Raw genomic sequence first — 16,432 nt, 5'->3', positions numbered from 1 at the left:
CTCGCACTTGGTTGAAGTCGGCCGTTGAAAATAGTAATACGAGTCACGCTCGTCTGCTTCAAAGTTGTTTCTAGAACTCGCCCTCGGCACTGTTCCCGATGACGCCCGCAGTCCAGAGTCCGACCAGACCCCACCAGCTGACCTTCCAGCCACGCCAGAGGCCGTCTAGCCCCTGGCCCTTGCGGTACACCGTTTCTGCGACCTTGGTCTTGGCCCTGCCCTTCTTTGCCGGCGCAGCAGGCAGGGTCGGAATGGCACGGGTCCCCTCCTCGTTCATGATGTAGAACATGGTGCCCATGACACCGTGGTAACGACCGGGCGGGACGATCGTCTCGAGCTTCTGGTCCCTGCTCGAGAGGGCCTGAACATGCGCGGGTGTGGACAGGACGGCGACCTGGCCGCGTCGAAGAACGGTCTCGAGCGGGAGCTTGACGAAAAGCGCCACCGAGGACGCGCAGAACTTGGCAACCGAGAAGGTTGTGGGCGACACCCGGCTGTCGATAAGAAATCGGGTTCGGAGGACGAGAGGCGTTGACAGTGTGAGGATGGGGTGGATGAGCGAGTGGAGGATGGTAGGAATGACGAGAAGCGAGGGACAGACGTAGGAGGGGAGGGCTCGGAGGGTCGACAACGTTCTTCTCGGCTGCTTCGAAGTTGGTGTAACGAGTAGTCTATCTGAGAATTAGCACTGCCCCTTGACGGAGTGAATGTGGGAGGCGACCAGTGACATACCTTGTGCGCACCAGGTCAAGTGGTGCGAGAATGAGGCCCGTCGCAACGGCCGCCGCCGCGGCGACGCACAGAGAAACCCACGGATAGGGCGAGGCGATGTCGATCAATCGATCAATGTCCTCCTTGACGCCGAGGTCGGGCACATTGAACAGTGCGCTCAGAGCACTTCTCGACCAATTTTCCAACAGTGACGAGAGGACCGAGTAGAGGAATGTCGCATTCGACCCCTTCCACACGCCCCAGGCACCCTCTTTTTGCCAGAGCTGGCCAATGACCTCCATCAATGAGTCGGGTCGACGGATGGTGAGCTGATGAGGCGGCACGGGCTGCTTCGCCGCAGGCGTGCTCGGAGGCGACGGGGACCGGCGGTTTCGATGTCTCCCCCTGGCCGAGGACGGTGACGGCGTGCTCGGGGCGTTGGAGGTAAAATAGGCAGGCTCGTCGAGGTCCGAATCTGAGTCTGCTTCGCTGTATACCGCACTACCGTACGAGGACTGCAACCTCTCCGACACTGGGGTGGCCAAGGGCGTGGCCGCTGCTGACGCCGGCGTGCCCAAAGTCACGTCATCGTGACTACGGACCTGCAAAACCGTTTTTGCAACCTCGAAAGGCTGGGCCATCAACACCGAGGTGTACTTCCATAGCAGCTCGTCGACGAGGTCCTTGACGGTTTGGACGACGGAGGGAGACGGCTCGCTGATGTAGTCCTTGTAGTCGATGTCGGAAAAGATGTCGCGTGCCTTTGACGCGTAGCGCTCGCTCGTTTGATTGCCGCCGGCATGGCGGGCAAAGGGATTCGGGGTGGATGACGCAGACGTCGCATCTGGAGGCTCTCCTATGGTCGGTGGTTTGTAGTATGGTCTCAAGGGATTCACCCCTTCTCGTTGAGCAGCCATGATGATCGGGTTTGGCGGATGATGCGGCTCAACTCTGACGATGCATGATTTCGGGAGCTTTCCACTTTTGCTCCCAATTTTGCATGATGAAATGGAAATCACCTCGGAGATAAGATTAGCGGGGCCCATGACGGGGATGGGCGCGCCTTCCTTCCTTCACGCTTCAGCAGCAGCTGAAAGCCTACCCAAGTACCTAGGTAGTCTGTGCATCACGGATACGTACCTTTCACTTGCCCGGGTCCCGGGGCCGGAACATCGCGATCCGCCGGCCGATAAGCCCGAGAGGAGTGCGGGTCACATCGGAGCTCCCGCAGGCACGAGAGCCTATAGAAATTTCCCTGAATCCAATGCATCTCCACAGTCCCTTGCGCATTTATCGAAGCTTTCCAACAACTTTTTGTCATTGTCGTGCAGCGAGCCCGCCACCCGCAAAGATAGCCAAGCAACTCTGGCTGCAGTGTTCCAACTTGCTTGTTCTTACGTGGTCCTGATCTGGTCGAATTGCGCCTGAAGTCGCCTTCTCCAATCCTCTCCCCAGCGCATCCGAATCGCCCTCTGTCTTCGACAGCCCTGTCCGAGACATAAAATAAAATAAAAAAATATTCCCGGCCGAGAACGGACTCATACCGAGCACACGATGTCCTCCACGAGACTGAGCACAACCCTCGGCAGGGTGGCCGCCAGCGCATGCCGACAAGCCCGTCAGCTCCCACGACAGACCCGAAGCATCCACAGCTCGACGACTCGCACAAGACCTGCGCCGCTCTCTCCCAGACAGATCCAGTGGACCTCGGCGCGTAGCTTTTCCATCTCGGCTGTCAAGCCGCACGGCCACATTACCCCTCCCAAGCCCGGCGAAGAGTAAGACGACGATTATGACGCTGCGGAGATATCAACTGATAGCTTCTACAGGTTGTGGGTGACTTTTGTCGATAAGGACGGTGACGAACACAAGATTGCAGTCAGCGAAGGGGACAACCTGCTCGATGTCGCGCAAGACAACGACCTGGAAATGGAGGGTACGTGAACGGATTCCCCCACTTGGGGGATAGCGCTCGTCGTCGACTTGCTAACAGCAGATTTTAGGTGCCTGCGGAGGCTCTTGTGCCTGTTCAACGTGCCACATCATCGTCGCCGATGAGGAATACTACGACAAGATGCCCGAGCCCGAAGACGACGAGAACGACATGCTCGACTTGGCCTTCGGCTTGACCGAGACAAGCCGGCTCGGTTGCCAGGTCACGATGAAGAAGGAGCTGGACGGCCTCAGGGTTAAGCTGCCCTCGATGACGCGGAACCTGCAGGCCAGCGACTTCAGTTAAACGCGGGATTCTCCCACCAACTCGGCGTTGGAAGCAGCGTATGACACATTATTTAATCATCTGTACTATACTATACACACTTTTTAAACATGTCGGGAGAAGGGGATCAAGGGGATATCAGGGGAAGGGAGGGGAGGGCGGGGGAGTGTTCTTCAACAATCAAGCGCGGCATCACGGATGGGAATACACATCGGCTCGGCTCGGCTTATGCTAGATATTGGCGGGTATCAAGGGACGATGGGAGGGAAAAATAACATCACTCCTCTAAGCACATAATCCTGGACGACAAAATCGGTGTGTGAACGAGAAGAAACCAAAAGACGCCTAACCATCCCGGCACAGACATCCATCCATCCATCCATATTTTTCATCTTTCTTTTCCCCCCTTTAGGCCTCCTCCAACGCGCCCTTCTTGAGCCCTCCGCCGCCGGACGCGATCAGGTCCAAGAAGCCCTTCTTGCTCATCTCGTTGATCTTCTCTTCCCTCCTCACCACGCCGACGACGCCGTCCTTGCGCGCCTTCTTCTCCGCCTCGGCTGCCTTGACCTGCGCGGCCCGCACGGCGTTGAAGAGCTTGACGACACCCCTCTGCGCGACCTTGCGCAGCCGCCGCTCTGTCTCAATCATCTCCCCAGTCGACGTGTTCTCCGTCTCGGGCGCCACCAGCACGTTGCGCACGCGGCCCTTCTCGAGCGCCTCCTTCTTCTGCTGCCTCATCTGTTTGCGCGCCTTGGACTCGAGCGCCAGGTCGACGGCCGCCTTGGCCGACTGGTGGGCCTCGGCGCTGCGGGCCAGTACGGGATCCGCCCGTTTCGCGTTCGAGAGCTTGGTCGACAGGATCTTGGACATGGATGTGGAGAAGGCCGAGGGATCGTTGCGTTTGGACTTTGTCTTTTGGGGCGCGCCCTCGTCGTCGCCGCTTTCTTCTTCCGAGTCCGAGTCCGAGTCGGTGCCGGCGGGGGCATCTCTGCTCTTTTTCGCCTGATGCGCGGGTTTTGTCTTCTTCTTGGGCGCGGTGCGCTCGTCTGCGGAGCTCACTGAGTCGTTGTCGTCGGAGACGGCGCCGTCGTCGACGTTGGCGTTGAGGATGTCATCGTCGTCCGAGTCGAGGAGGTTGACCGCGTCGAAACTTTGCTCTTCGTCCGCAACGGGCTCCGTTTGCTTCTTATCTTGTCGCTTCTGCTTCTTGGACGGTGGCGCGAGACGACCGTCATTTGTTCTCTTCTTAGTAGCAGTTCCGGCCATGGCTGAAGTTGATCTCGCGAGGCAATTGGTGTGTTGATTGGGGGGAAGTCGTCGGGTGTGGACTGGGAAAAAGTCCCCAGGCCGCTTGTGAAGGTCAAATTTTTGGGTTCGGCAAGTGGGGCCATTACTCCTATCAGCGGTGTGTTCACCGAGATAAACAATCCTTCACCGAAGATCCTCTCCTCATCAACCGGGGCGCCACATCTGGACTGTGGCTGAGCCACTCCAGTTTCCTTCTCGTTCAGCACATGGCTCTTCGTAACGCGATCGAGACGGGTGCCTACACCTCGGGGACGTTCGTGCTCGCGACCTTACCTTTTCAGGCTGTGTTGCCGATGAACAATCGTAGTAACCAGTTTGGACCTTGAACAAGCGATTGTCATCTCTGCGTCCAATACTGCAGCCTCACTAGCTGACACCAAATGCCCAACGGTCAATACCGCTAATCTAGGCCCGGCGTTTCCGGATCCGACAACATATAGAGTGCATTAATAGTTTTGTCTTTGAATCATCGGCATCGGCATGGACCTGCGCCCCAACGGGCACGCTCGTCCCTTCGTGCGCAAAGCGCAGCCAATCCAGGAGTGTAAAGGTGTTCTTATGTCAGCGGGATGCGGCTTGGTCCACGCCCTTCAAGCCGTCCCATGATGATGATACCCGAGGTTTAGTACTTGATCGTGGCCGCCGCTAGCAGACCCTAGATCCCACATTGCCTTTCCAGTGATTGCCGATCGACTGGCCCTCTGATCTTGAGTTCGTCATCTCATCTACGAAAGTCGATCACCTTGACTCCTTCTATGAGACGACCATGTAGGACGTTTGATCGATATCGCGACAGCTTATTTCCCCACAGGCCAGCCATGCAACTACGAGTTCATGCTCCGTGGTAACTATCGCTATCGTCTAGCCAGCCGCCAACGTGGTGAAGTTTTGGCGACAAGTGTATTTCGAGGCTGAAGTGGTCAAGTATCACGTCTCATATGTGTTCACTGTGACGAGCACCACATCTCTCATAGTTCTCCAAAGTCGACTACCCAACTGTCTGAGCATGGCCGTCGAGAATTCGGGCTTCTGTGAACAAGTCACACACCTGACCACGTCGAAAATAAACCGAACATTTTCCCTGGCTGTGTCGTCAGTGGGGATATTCTTGGCAACCGAACCGGGAAAGATGGTGTTTAGGTGGCTGAGAATGGCAGGTCTTCCGAGGAAAGCAATCTTCGCCTGGGCATGCTGGGGTTGTCCCTGGTTCAGTCTCCGAGCACACGCCTGTTAGTGAACCCCCGGTGGGGCCGGGGACGGAAGCAAGTGGATCTCGGCCTCACAGATTCACCTGCCCAACGGCGGCTGCATCAAGCGACGGAAGCTTAGTTGATGAGCTAGGCAATCCTAACCGCCCTAGGGAGTATGTAGACAGCCTTGCATTGTGATATCTCTGGTCTCTGGGGCACAGCAGCTTCCAGCTGAACTTTCTGCTCCCCCTTTCATTCTGTACATTCTGTCCATCCTTTGAGTCCTGGACACTCATGACTTTCTTCATTCGTATCATTCGTGTCTTGGTAAAGACGCGCTGTTCTTGACAGATGTGCAACCTCACTGCCTCCGGGCAACTCTACGCTTTGACCTCGCCCAGGTCTCTGTAACATGGCAGCGGCAAGTCTAAGTATAAACTCTATTGCTGCGTCCACCACTGAGGTGGCATCCCTCGGGCTTTACAGACCTTCGGACTCATAAACCGGCCGACCAAACCTCATTAAAACCATACAGCCGTGAGATTTCTAGCTGCTCCGACACTTCAGACGCTATTCCAAACTCTCTCAGCCCTAAGTACGATGTCACATTCAGACTCTTATCCAAAACCAATCCCATCTTTCCGACTTGCTCACTCTGCCTACTACCGGCGGATTTCGTCCACAATCGTTCTCGTCCTAGTAGGAAATAGAACCCTAACCGAACACAAAGTATGGCCGCACACACTACAAGAGACGAAAGCACCGGAGGACGCGGTGTTCTCTCCCTTTATGGGGAGACTCGATGGGACAACAATCCTTGAAGCCCACCAGCTGATGGTGAACATTATCATGTCATAGCGCGTACCTCCACTAGAAAAACAGTATCGCTGGGGCCAGACCGTGCTTCCAAATCTCGGCGAATAGAATCTCACAAATGAACTAACACGATAACGATTCTAAAGAAGGTCCAAGCATGTGAGAGATTATAGTTTGAACGGCATCCGTATTCGTTGGAAGGTAACGGCTGGGATGACGGGAAATACGCCCACAAACCGAAAGTGTAGAGGAAAAAGCTGCAACGGCCAACCCTGTCGATCAACGACAGATTTACAAGCGTAAAGATATACTTGGCCCCGGCAATGAGAGTTCCGATGATCCCAGGCTATGAACGCCACTCGAAGCAGGCGAGGTAGAATAACGAGCAGCGTGCAACACACGAGCGAGTCGAAACTTAACAGCCGAGAAATTGCAATGAAACCGGAAGCCGAGATCAAGCCACCAAGTCCTGCAGACACAACGCAGTGCCGTTTCTGCACTCACCGCTGCGGCTTTCCAGCGTTCCTCCTTTCGAGGTCCCCAACGTAGCAGGTGATTACTGACAGGCCGGGGTTTCATCCGGACCCTCTCGTCCGTTCCTTCACAAAAGATATTTCGCTTAGCCTTTTCGGTCTCCTAGGGTTTCCCGTGAAGCTCAAGCTACCTTGGCGAGTCGAGGCGGAATGACGAGATGCAGGCAAGGATGTTGACTGGGATCGCGTCATCTCCCACCATGCACCGCACCCGCCCTTGACGCGTGCGGATCTAGCACCAACGACATGTCTGACTGGCTGGCTACTTCCGATGCATAAACCATCCAGGCTAACCACACAGCCACAGCGTCTTTCGGGAGATAGCTCGGCGACGGGTAAAGTTATTCAATGAATCAAAGTTGCCGTACCTACGTCAAAGATACTGCAAGGTAAGAACCGCGGCATCAAAAACTACGTCAAGGCTCACGTATTCCAAGCACGACCATTGACGCCAAGAAGGCGGCAGCGTAGAGGAAGCAGTCGGGGTAGATGCTAATGTCAAGGCCGGCATGACCCGCCGTGACCCCCGCGAAGGCGGCATTATTGTAACATCCACCAGATGAGACTGAAGCCTCACGCTTTTGTTTAGAGAAGGACGAGGAGGGAATGCGCATGAAGACTTCGAGGACATGTATATTAAAGGCTGCAGGTCATAGTCAACGAGCGCATCAGTAACAGCTGACGTGACAGTACTGTGGGCGCAACCAGAATAAGTCGCCTCCTAGAGAACATCGACTCGTCAAAAACTTGACGTTCGTGAAAGCCAGGGGACGTTTAGGGCAATAGAGAATCAGTTTGTCATGATTCAATCCAAGCCCCGTGCTTTTACCATTTACGAGTAGCGCGCCCTTCGCTGACCGCCCAATGGAAACGCTGGTAACTTGGCCTCATACTTTACCCGAGACATTTTCGACAAAAACCCCGCCTTGGTCAAGTTGTTTGGAAGCCGAGGAAGTGGGAGCTCGACTTATTCCCACGAGTGAGTGATGGCATTTGCTGATATTGTCGTGTAGAGCTCACCAACATATACCAGACAACGATTCTAGACAAGACAGGTCAACCAAGTCTCTCACTCTTCCAGATTTACCCCGACTTTGCCGATGACCTTGGATTGACCAAATCACGCGTAAGAGCTTTTTCTTGCAAATACAACCGCGCAGAACATGGGCGCTGCCAGCCCTGGGGTCTGGCGCAGGAAGACATTCGCCACGAGGCCTGTTGTGTGGAATTTTAGCGGTGCTGTGTATGCATGGTGTGCGGGGGGTGAATTGCCGCTTCTGATTCAAACAGGCAACTTTATTTTATTTCCCTCGTGTTTCCTATTTGACCCCTTTCACCCACCCACCTCCCTAGTCGTTGCTTTGTAGGTCCTCGACGTAGCGTCTTTCCCCCTTGGGCGTGATTATCCAAATTCTGACCAGCTAAGCAACAAGTTGCCAGAATATGCACAATAGAGAAGGTTGGTTTGCACTCTTCTCACAGCCATCCCCACCACAGAGGCACGCAGACGCCACACACACACATACGCGCGCGCACAATTGTCTTGCTTCTTCCCCTTGAATCCCACATCTTTGCCTAGTAAGTCTCCAACTACCGGCTAGTCTTGTACGTCACTGTTCACACAGAGAAATATCAGCATACCAGCACATATCCTCGATGCTGGATGTATCGAGCGTCCGGCGGGTCCAGAACATGAGCCGAGCCCAGACCCGAACGAATCCGTGTAACGTGAGTCTTTCCAAATCTATCGTTTATTTTCTCTTACTCCCAGGCCAATGGAGCAGAATGTCTACATGGTGTGCTACATGTGTATTGCCCGATGGAGCTACAAGAGGCTCGTTACGCCGTCAACTTCTGTCTGCTGACATGCACATATTTTTAGATCTGCAGGTTAAGGTGCGTTGTCTTCCATCCCGGTGGGATACGGCTTAGGCGGCACAACTATGTATGGTTGGGACAACCGTTTCTGAGTCCACACGAAGAAAGGCTTGCGTCCAAGGTCCACGGCTGCCCTAACTGGGCCATCATGAGGAAACAGGCTAACGACATCGTGAAACACGAGTACTAGGCATCTAAAATGTAAGCATCTTTTCGAAGCGAAACTTGACTAGAACTGTCGATGCCTAGCCCATACCATCTGGTGAAATCAAAGTCCTGCCCCTGCCCCCATCACTAGAGTCGGCGATTGTTTCCTTGATGGTCGTCTGCGTTGCTGACAAGGTCAGGTGATTCAAATAAGTCAACCTGTTCCAACTGTCGGAAGTCTGGAGTCGAATGTACTCGTGGCTACAGTGTCCGGTTCAGACATACCTTGAACCCAAGGTTCGTGGGCACTTTAGAGCAACCATACCAAAGCCATGTGGACTTACCTGATTATGATTTCATGAAGCATTCAACCAGACATAGGAACAGGAGCCGCCCGCAGCGAGTACAGCTTTGCCAACAGCCAGACCTGGGTCCGGACCACGAATCGATCTTTCAGCTTTGTCGACGAGACAGAAGATGTCATCAACATCCACGCCTCTGGCCCTGGGCAACTCGGCGAAGAAGGCTATACCAACGCCTATCTAGGGACACCAGGACAGCCCGAAAGTCCGCCGGACTATCTTGCTCTTCTCTCTGCCGCTTCTTCCCCGATTCCCGAGTTCACGGCCCGGCGCCCGGCCCTCAGATCCTACGCGTCACACAACGCACTCTCGAGCCATAACAATAGCAGACGGCATCAGAGACACACAAGAAGTCGACGGAACGCGAACAGCACAATCCAAGAAGCTGTACAACGCGTACCAGGAGTACACAGCCACGATGGAACACCCGGCTCAAGCGCTCACACTGGCGCCTCAGTCCCGTGGGAACACCTAAGCCTAGGAGCAGAAATCGCCCTCGATTTCCCCCATATTCATTTCGCCTTCGAACCCATAGACCCACAACTGGAAGATACATTTACCCCTGATGATCGGACTTACGTTGAGACCCCTCTCTGGCCCCTACGAGACCGACAAGAGGCATTCCTCTACAAGTACTTCGTGGAAAGCCTTGCTCCGCTGTTCGACATGTGCGATAGCGACAAGCACTTTGCCAAAGTTGTTCCGAAGAGGGCGGTCTACTGTCCCACGTTACTGAACGCGATGTTCGCTGCATCTGCAAAGCGGCTGAGCAGGACAATGGGCGTTGATGGAGTCATTGCAGATCGATACCACCAAAGATGCCTCCGATCGCTCATACCGGCACTGTCGTCCTCGACCGCTGTAGTCGACGACAACCTCCTGGCGGCGGTCGTCATCCTCCGCTTTACCGAAGAAGTCGACCCTGGATCTATGAACCTCGAGTCGCATCTGATGGGCACGCGGATCCTGTTGGCCGCCCAGGAGAATGCTGCTGAATTCAGCAGCTTGCGACTCTCTGCGTTTTGGCTTGCACTGAGGCAGGAGATATACATGGCCTTTGTGCACAACCGAGCCGTCCACCCCAACTTCTTCCCCAGCATCAGAAAGCTACTGGAACTGGGCGAACGGGACGAGAACGCCGTGGATTGCTCCTATGCCAACCGAGTCATTGCCATCTGTGCCACATGCCTCACTCACTGCTATGGCCGAGAGAGTCATCACAGAAGAAGCTACATGCGGCTCAAGGACGACCTTGATGCTTGGTGGAAGGGGAAGCCGTGGTATTTCGAGGCAATGTGGACAAATCCGGAGACCAAGTTCCTTCCGGAAGAACAGTACATCACTGACGCCGTCGTCACCGGCTTGCAGAACTACCACCTGTCTCGGATGCTGTTAATTGTCCACAACCCGAAGGCCCCAAGATTCGGCGCTCCCTTCAGGGCGATGGAAGGGGAACTAAAGCTAGCCGTTCGAACAGTTTGTGGTCTTGCAGAGGTAAGCTACTAGTCCTGTTAATTTGTTTCCAAGGAACCCAACCTGACTGTACTTCTTCTCACTTACAGGCCAACGAACGGACGGCTCCAGCTTATGTGTAAGTGCCCTGGTCCATTACTCATCAGATCGATTACAAAGCCCGGACCTGACTTTTGCCTCGCCAGCAATGCGTGCCTGGCTATAGCAATGGCAGGAGGCCGATTTACGGATCGGGAAGAACAGGAGGAGCTCTACAGAATCCTCGTCAAGACCGATAGACGGCTAGGATGGCCAACACGGGCAATGTAAGGCAGTCATCTTGCTTGGCCTACTGACATCCCATAGGCTGACAATTACTAGACAGGCACAGCTTAGGGAAGCATGGGGTTGGGGGGATTCTCCTTCCCCGCCGAGAATGCCGATTGCTGGCATCTTGAACGCCTGCGTACGAGCTGCAGAGGCGGACTGAGATCTTGGAATGGTGTGTGGGCAAGGGCGTACCGCGTAATTGCGCTGCTACCTTGCATTAGCTTGAACAAATAGCTCTGCTGTACTCGCGACATCAACTTCAATTCATGATTCTGGCATACAGCTTTATGTGCAGAAAAGGTAGATGTGCCGCTGAACTTCGCCGACACGATCCGTCAGTGGCATGCCTCGCTCAGACGACAGTTGACAGCGACTTGAATGAATTCTTTCTCCAATTCCGACCCTGATACGGTTTACCCCTTGTGGCATCCTTGCGTGGCATGCCACTCCACTCCTTACATGTCTTTGTTTACCATTAAAGTTAGAGTAGCTGCCATGAGTATTGCTCATGATTTCAACATGCCTATTTGGGTTCAGAATGACAGGTCTTAAATCTCTCTAGGTATGTGCATAGGCTATATCTGGTCAAATTGTTTGAATCCTGGTCTCTAAAAGCGTGGCCTTTTATGTGAAGCCCTCTGCTCCGTGATGCAAACGGACCAGTCTTTGTAACCGAATACTCCATCTTCCGCGAATGGTACCGTAATCAGCTGGGGCATGGCCATCTGGTACCTTGTCTGCCGGTTTCTTGTCTGAGATTTATTCTTCCTGTCATCATCCTCTACTTTTCCGTTCTTTTTCGGCCTCTTGGTTGTTTGCGTAGTTTCTTCGCGGCGTCCCAGCATTCTCCTGTACACTCTCGAATATCAGAGATGACAGGTGGTAGAGGTCTGTAAGATCCATCTCGGCAGAGTTTTTATCGTGATCTGCGTGTTCCGTTGCAGATGTTTGAGAAGCGCCTCGGTCACTCTCCATGGCTAGAACATTAGTGGGGAGATGCCCGACACCCAAGTCGATCTGGCTAAGCTCTTGTAGTGAGTGATCAGAGCCACCATCTTGATCGACGTCAACTGAAACAATCTCGTACAGCTGACCTCCGGGCTGGATAGTTCTGTCCACAACAGTCCGTAGTCGTCCTCTATTGCCGAGTGGCAAGTCCCCTCTTCTGCGCCTGAAGATTCGACGAAAATAATTCCTAAAGGCAGGCATGCAAGAGCAAAAGATGAACCCATTCAGCTCGACGAAGGACCAGTTGGATATGGGCACGATGTCCCCTATTCGAAATTCCCGATCAGTCCAATGCTCGCCAATGTGTGACGACATCACCCATCCACTTACAAGTAGGGTTTGAAGTTTTCATGAAGGATTTGATGGTCTTCAGGCGCAGAATCGAGACAAGGGTGATCCTATCAGTCAGCAGGTCAGCATCTGTCCCTTATTAGACTGACCCAGTGTCAAAGCAATTAGCTCACAGAAGCGCAACGGCAAACATCATGCCCGCTCCCAACTTTTGTTTCCAGCGCCAATTGAGTCTCACAATCTGGGAGATTGGCAAGGAAACCACCACAATGTCCAGTATGATATTCACACTAGCATGAACCCAAGTTTGAATGTTGATGTCGTGGCAGTGCCCCTGATGCTCGCCATCCCATTTCGTCCAGGTGTAGCTGATGGGCCAACATTTGACTGAGGTAGCTACGAGAAAGGATATAGCCGAAAGGATGCAAGTCCATATTATAGCCCATGTCAAACGGCGGAATCGTTCGTCTGAGAAGAGGCGGAGGTAGAAGAACAAGAAGTTTGTCTTGGCAAACATTACCGTAAACGCATAGAAATGTTCTGAAATGTAGAAGAGCTAGCCCGAGTTAGCGAGAATAGGAGACCGTCTTGAAAACCATCATATTTGAATGCAGGGAAAGGATGCAACTTACCCTGAAGAACTCGTTAATCTGTTCAGGAGCGAGCGTCCATATATCTTTCCCGAGGCTATTGTGAACAGCTGCGTCACAAAGTCAGGCTGAAGCCGAAGGAGAAGGGCCCGCCTGTCTTACCCATCACAACCAACATACTCATAGGCACCGACAGCAGCTGTATTGAATTAGCTCATCGAAACCCTGAGTGACAGTCCAATTCTCAGGGAAACATGCCATGCTGAATACCAAAGCGTAATCGTCAAGCCCGATCTTGTAGTCAATGCGCGTGAGCTGGGAGTACTCGCGGACCGCAACGCTGGAGACGGCGACGAAGGCTCCAGTGTCAGGGCCGAATGGCTGGGCCCGTATCTTACAGCAGTGAAGCTAGGGATAGGGGACACACACTACAGGTAGGGGTTACTGGAGGGGCACTAGGGGAGTACTAGCGTCTTAATAAAAGAGTCTAGAGGATTATTTAGCTGAGGAGGGGATAGCTAAGTAGAAAAGGTAAGGAACTCTACCCTCCTAAATAGGAGGAGTAGGTTAAAATAATACAACTAACTAACCCCTACTTACTTATTAGTAATTCTACTACTCTATATAAATTTAGCTTATAATACATTTTAATTTCTACTTACTTATAAGTGCACTAACTAGTAGAGTAAGAATAGTACTTAGAAAGATAATAGTAGCCTACTAGGGGGATAGTACTTATAATAAATTTAATACTTAAGAGTCTAGTATAATAACGTGGCTGATAAGCGAGTCGATCAGACAAGCGAGTCGATCACCCAACCACGACTACATTACAAACCCAAGAAGACATCAATATCAACACCACTAGATCAATTAACGCTACTAAGAATTCTCTTCCTCAGTCGTTTCTACATCAAACTGACACGTTCGCGCATTGTGTCCTGTGTTTCCGCACACGCCACACCGTCGTTGACCCGATTCAGTCCTTGGCTTACGACCACTCCTCCGACGCGTTTCCTCATAAACCTGTGCTGTTGCGTCCCTCTGCGACTGTATATCCTCTGCATCAGCTACAGTAAGACTTCCTCCTTGCTGGAGACGCATTTTCTTAGCTCTCCGACGTCGGCTTAGTGTGCTGTTTTCCTCTCGAAGAGTTTTGTTCTCCGCCCTCAGGAATGCATTCTCATGCATTATTCCTAGTGTTCCTTTAAGAATATAGTCAACGTCGTTATTGATAGGTGTTGGGGAGCTATTTTGATGACGGGCAATTCGATCCTTGATCAGTGTTGACTGAGAAGTTGCTTCTGTTGGGTTGTTTGGTGTCCTGGAAACCCAAGGGAGCGGTGTTGTTGGAAGTGATCCTGGAGGCGTTGGAGTGCGTAACTTGACGTCCAGCTTTGATAATACACTTTCTGCACTCAGAGGGACAAGCCCGGAGCCTCTGAAACCTCCCTGGATATTCTTTCCCGTAAGTGCTTGTGTAAAGGCCTCACGAAACGCTGGAAAGAAGTCTTCCTTCGTAATATGGGTTACACCTCGCCGCATCTTATCCTCAATTTGTCGACCGTACGCCGTTTTGAGAGGCCCAAAGCATCCTACATCTAAGGGCTGAAGTAGATGAGATGAATGAGCCGGCATACAGAGTGTGACGATGTTACTCTCCTGACAATATAGCTCAAAACCTGCGGAGTGGTGGCTTTCATGCCCATCGACGATGAGGAGGCGATGAGGACCTCTTGCACGTGGCTTTGAATGACAATCGAAGTGTTTGACCCAATTTAGGCCTATCTCGTTTGTTGTCCATCCGTTTTCAGATGTTGCGATAACCCAGTCGTGTGGGAGATCTGTTTCAGTGTACCAGGTTGAGAGGTGATAATGGCCTGCAACGATGATGTATGGCGGGACGCTGTAGCCTGACGAACTTATGGCTTGGATAACTGTAACCCATTCCCGATTACCAGGCTGCACCATTTTCGTGTTTGATCGCCTTTCAGCACTCGTTACAACCATGCCAGCTGCGATCTGGCCCATCATGAAACCAGTCTCATCAAAGTTGTAGATATCAGACTCTTGGATACCGTACTTTACGATTGTGTTCTTCACAAGGGCAAACCAGCTGCAAATAGCCTGTGGATCTTCGCATTGGGCTCTCTTGTAGTCATACTTGCGAAAAAAACGCGTCCGAAGCTGTGGTTGTCGTTTGATGAAGTTCGACGCCCAGCGCTTCCCAACCGGTCGCGCGCCACGGTCGGCAAGCAGGTGATTGGCCATTTCTTCAACACCACTGATCCGGGGAGGAAACGATCGGGCATCTAGGTCAAGAATGTACTTAACTAGCTTCTCTTCTTCAAGCAGCGTCAAATTCCGTAATTTCGGCATGATGTCGCGTCGCGAAGGTTTTCCATTAAGTCGGTCGCGTAATGTTGTGAAGGGTACTGAATAGATCCGTGCTGCAGCTCGAATACTAAGATTTGGAGTGTTTTTAATCGCTTGAACCGCTAGGATCAATTGCGCTTCTTTGTTTGATGACGACATTCTTTATGGTCGATGGACGTGTGTTGAAAGCGGGAAGATGGTATGATCGCGGTTGGGTGATCGACTCGCTTGTCTGATCGACTCGCTTATCAGCCACGTTAGAGACTAAGAGAATATTTATTTATTAAGAGAACTACTAATATAATAATAATAATAATAGAGGTAACTAGTATACTACTAATAGTACTCTAGAGAATACCCCTACCCCTATTCTAATTAATTATAGTTATAAAGCTATAGAGAAGATAATTGCAGCTTAAGTGCAAGCTTTAATGCAAGTAGAAATAAATAAAGCTTAAAAATAAAAGAATATAGAGATAATTCTAGTACTCTAGAATAGGGCTAACTCTAATATACTACTTAATAGTAGGGTACCTACTAATCTGCAAGTAGCCCCTAAGTAATATTAACTAGATAATTAGGGAAAGTAATTAGTACTCTTATAGTATAAAGGAGGGAGTTAGTCTAAGTTAGTAGACTTTTAATTTAAACTTATAGGCTAGTTTGCCTTAAGTAGTATAAATAATAATAATAATAAAGTACTCTATACTAGGGGATATTTTAAGGGACTAATTACCTACTAGTAGAGTACTTATATAAATATATACTTTAGAAATAATTAAATAAAGGTTACTTAATTTATTATAGAGAAGTAGTTACATAATAGTATAGCTAATAAGAATACTTAAGTATACAATGCAGTCTCTAAGCTAGAGAGTAAATACTAGAAACTAGAATAATTATACTAGGCTTTTATTAATTAGTATAAGGCTATTAAAGTAGAGTACTCTAATAGACTACTAGAGAGGACTAGAGTTATTAATGTAGTTAACTGCATACTCCCTAAACTATAGAATAAAGTAATAGCCTATAGGCTCTTAAATAGCTAAGAAGTATTAAATAATATTACTAAGTAAGTAGAGACAACTAGATGAATCTAGCAAAAGGCTAATATAAATCCTAACTTCTAGAGTAGACTACTATAAGTACTTACCTAGTAGCCCCTATAGGAGATACTGCATGCATTTATTAAGATTAAGGCTAAATAAAGGGAGACTTTTAA

At 51.2% G+C, this 16,432-nt stretch overlaps 6 protein-coding genes across 6 annotated transcripts; 3 read left to right on the top strand and 3 right to left on the bottom strand.

Annotated features, from left to right (window-relative positions):
- Positions 1–70: 70 nt before the first annotated feature.
- Positions 71–1,757, bottom strand: CH63R_03677 (Mitochondrial fusion protein; the record flags this gene model as incomplete). The annotated part of the gene is made up of 2 exons (XM_018298652.1): positions 71–671; positions 733–1,757. The coding sequence occupies 2 exons, from the start codon at positions 1,755–1,757 to the stop codon at positions 71–73; spliced, it is 1,626 nt and encodes a 541-aa protein (XP_018159898.1).
- A 508-nt stretch (positions 1,758–2,265) lies between these two features.
- On the top strand, positions 2,266–2,950 carry CH63R_03676 (2Fe-2S iron-sulfur cluster binding domain-containing protein; the record flags this gene model as incomplete). The annotated part of the gene is made up of 3 exons (XM_018298651.1): positions 2,266–2,489; positions 2,541–2,647; positions 2,715–2,950. The coding sequence occupies 3 exons, from the start codon at positions 2,266–2,268 to the stop codon at positions 2,948–2,950; spliced, it is 567 nt and encodes a 188-aa protein (XP_018159897.1).
- Positions 2,951–3,337: 387 nt separating this feature from the next.
- On the bottom strand, positions 3,338–4,195 carry CH63R_03675 (Duf1665 domain protein; the record flags this gene model as incomplete). Its single annotated transcript, XM_018298650.1, has 1 exon — positions 3,338–4,195. One exon carries the CDS (start codon positions 4,193–4,195, stop codon positions 3,338–3,340), a length of 858 nt encoding a protein of 285 aa, XP_018159896.1.
- A 5,386-nt stretch (positions 4,196–9,581) lies between these two features.
- On the top strand, positions 9,582–10,669 carry CH63R_03674 (Arca-like protein; the record flags this gene model as incomplete). The annotated part of the gene is made up of 2 exons (XM_018298649.1): positions 9,582–9,624; positions 9,699–10,669. 2 exons carry the CDS (start codon positions 9,582–9,584, stop codon positions 10,667–10,669), a joined length of 1,014 nt encoding a protein of 337 aa, XP_018159895.1.
- Positions 10,670–10,843: 174 nt separating this feature from the next.
- Positions 10,844–11,105, top strand: CH63R_03673 (Arca-like protein; the record flags this gene model as incomplete). The annotated part of the gene is made up of 2 exons (XM_018298648.1): positions 10,844–10,941; positions 10,997–11,105. The coding sequence occupies 2 exons, from the start codon at positions 10,844–10,846 to the stop codon at positions 11,103–11,105; spliced, it is 207 nt and encodes a 68-aa protein (XP_018159894.1).
- A 614-nt stretch (positions 11,106–11,719) lies between these two features.
- CH63R_03672 (CFEM domain-containing protein) lies at positions 11,720–12,761 on the bottom strand (the record flags this gene model as incomplete). Its single annotated transcript, XM_018298647.1, has 3 exons — positions 11,720–12,219; positions 12,284–12,351; positions 12,418–12,761. The coding sequence occupies 3 exons, from the start codon at positions 12,759–12,761 to the stop codon at positions 11,720–11,722; spliced, it is 912 nt and encodes a 303-aa protein (XP_018159893.1).
- Positions 12,762–16,432: the final 3,671 nt, after the last annotated feature.

Source organism: Colletotrichum higginsianum, chromosome 3 (genome assembly GCF_001672515.1).
Source record: "Colletotrichum higginsianum IMI 349063 chromosome 3, whole genome shotgun sequence".
Taxonomy (NCBI): Eukaryota; Fungi; Ascomycota; class Sordariomycetes; order Glomerellales; family Glomerellaceae; genus Colletotrichum; species Colletotrichum higginsianum.
This window is presented reverse-complemented; position numbering and strand designations above follow the sequence as displayed.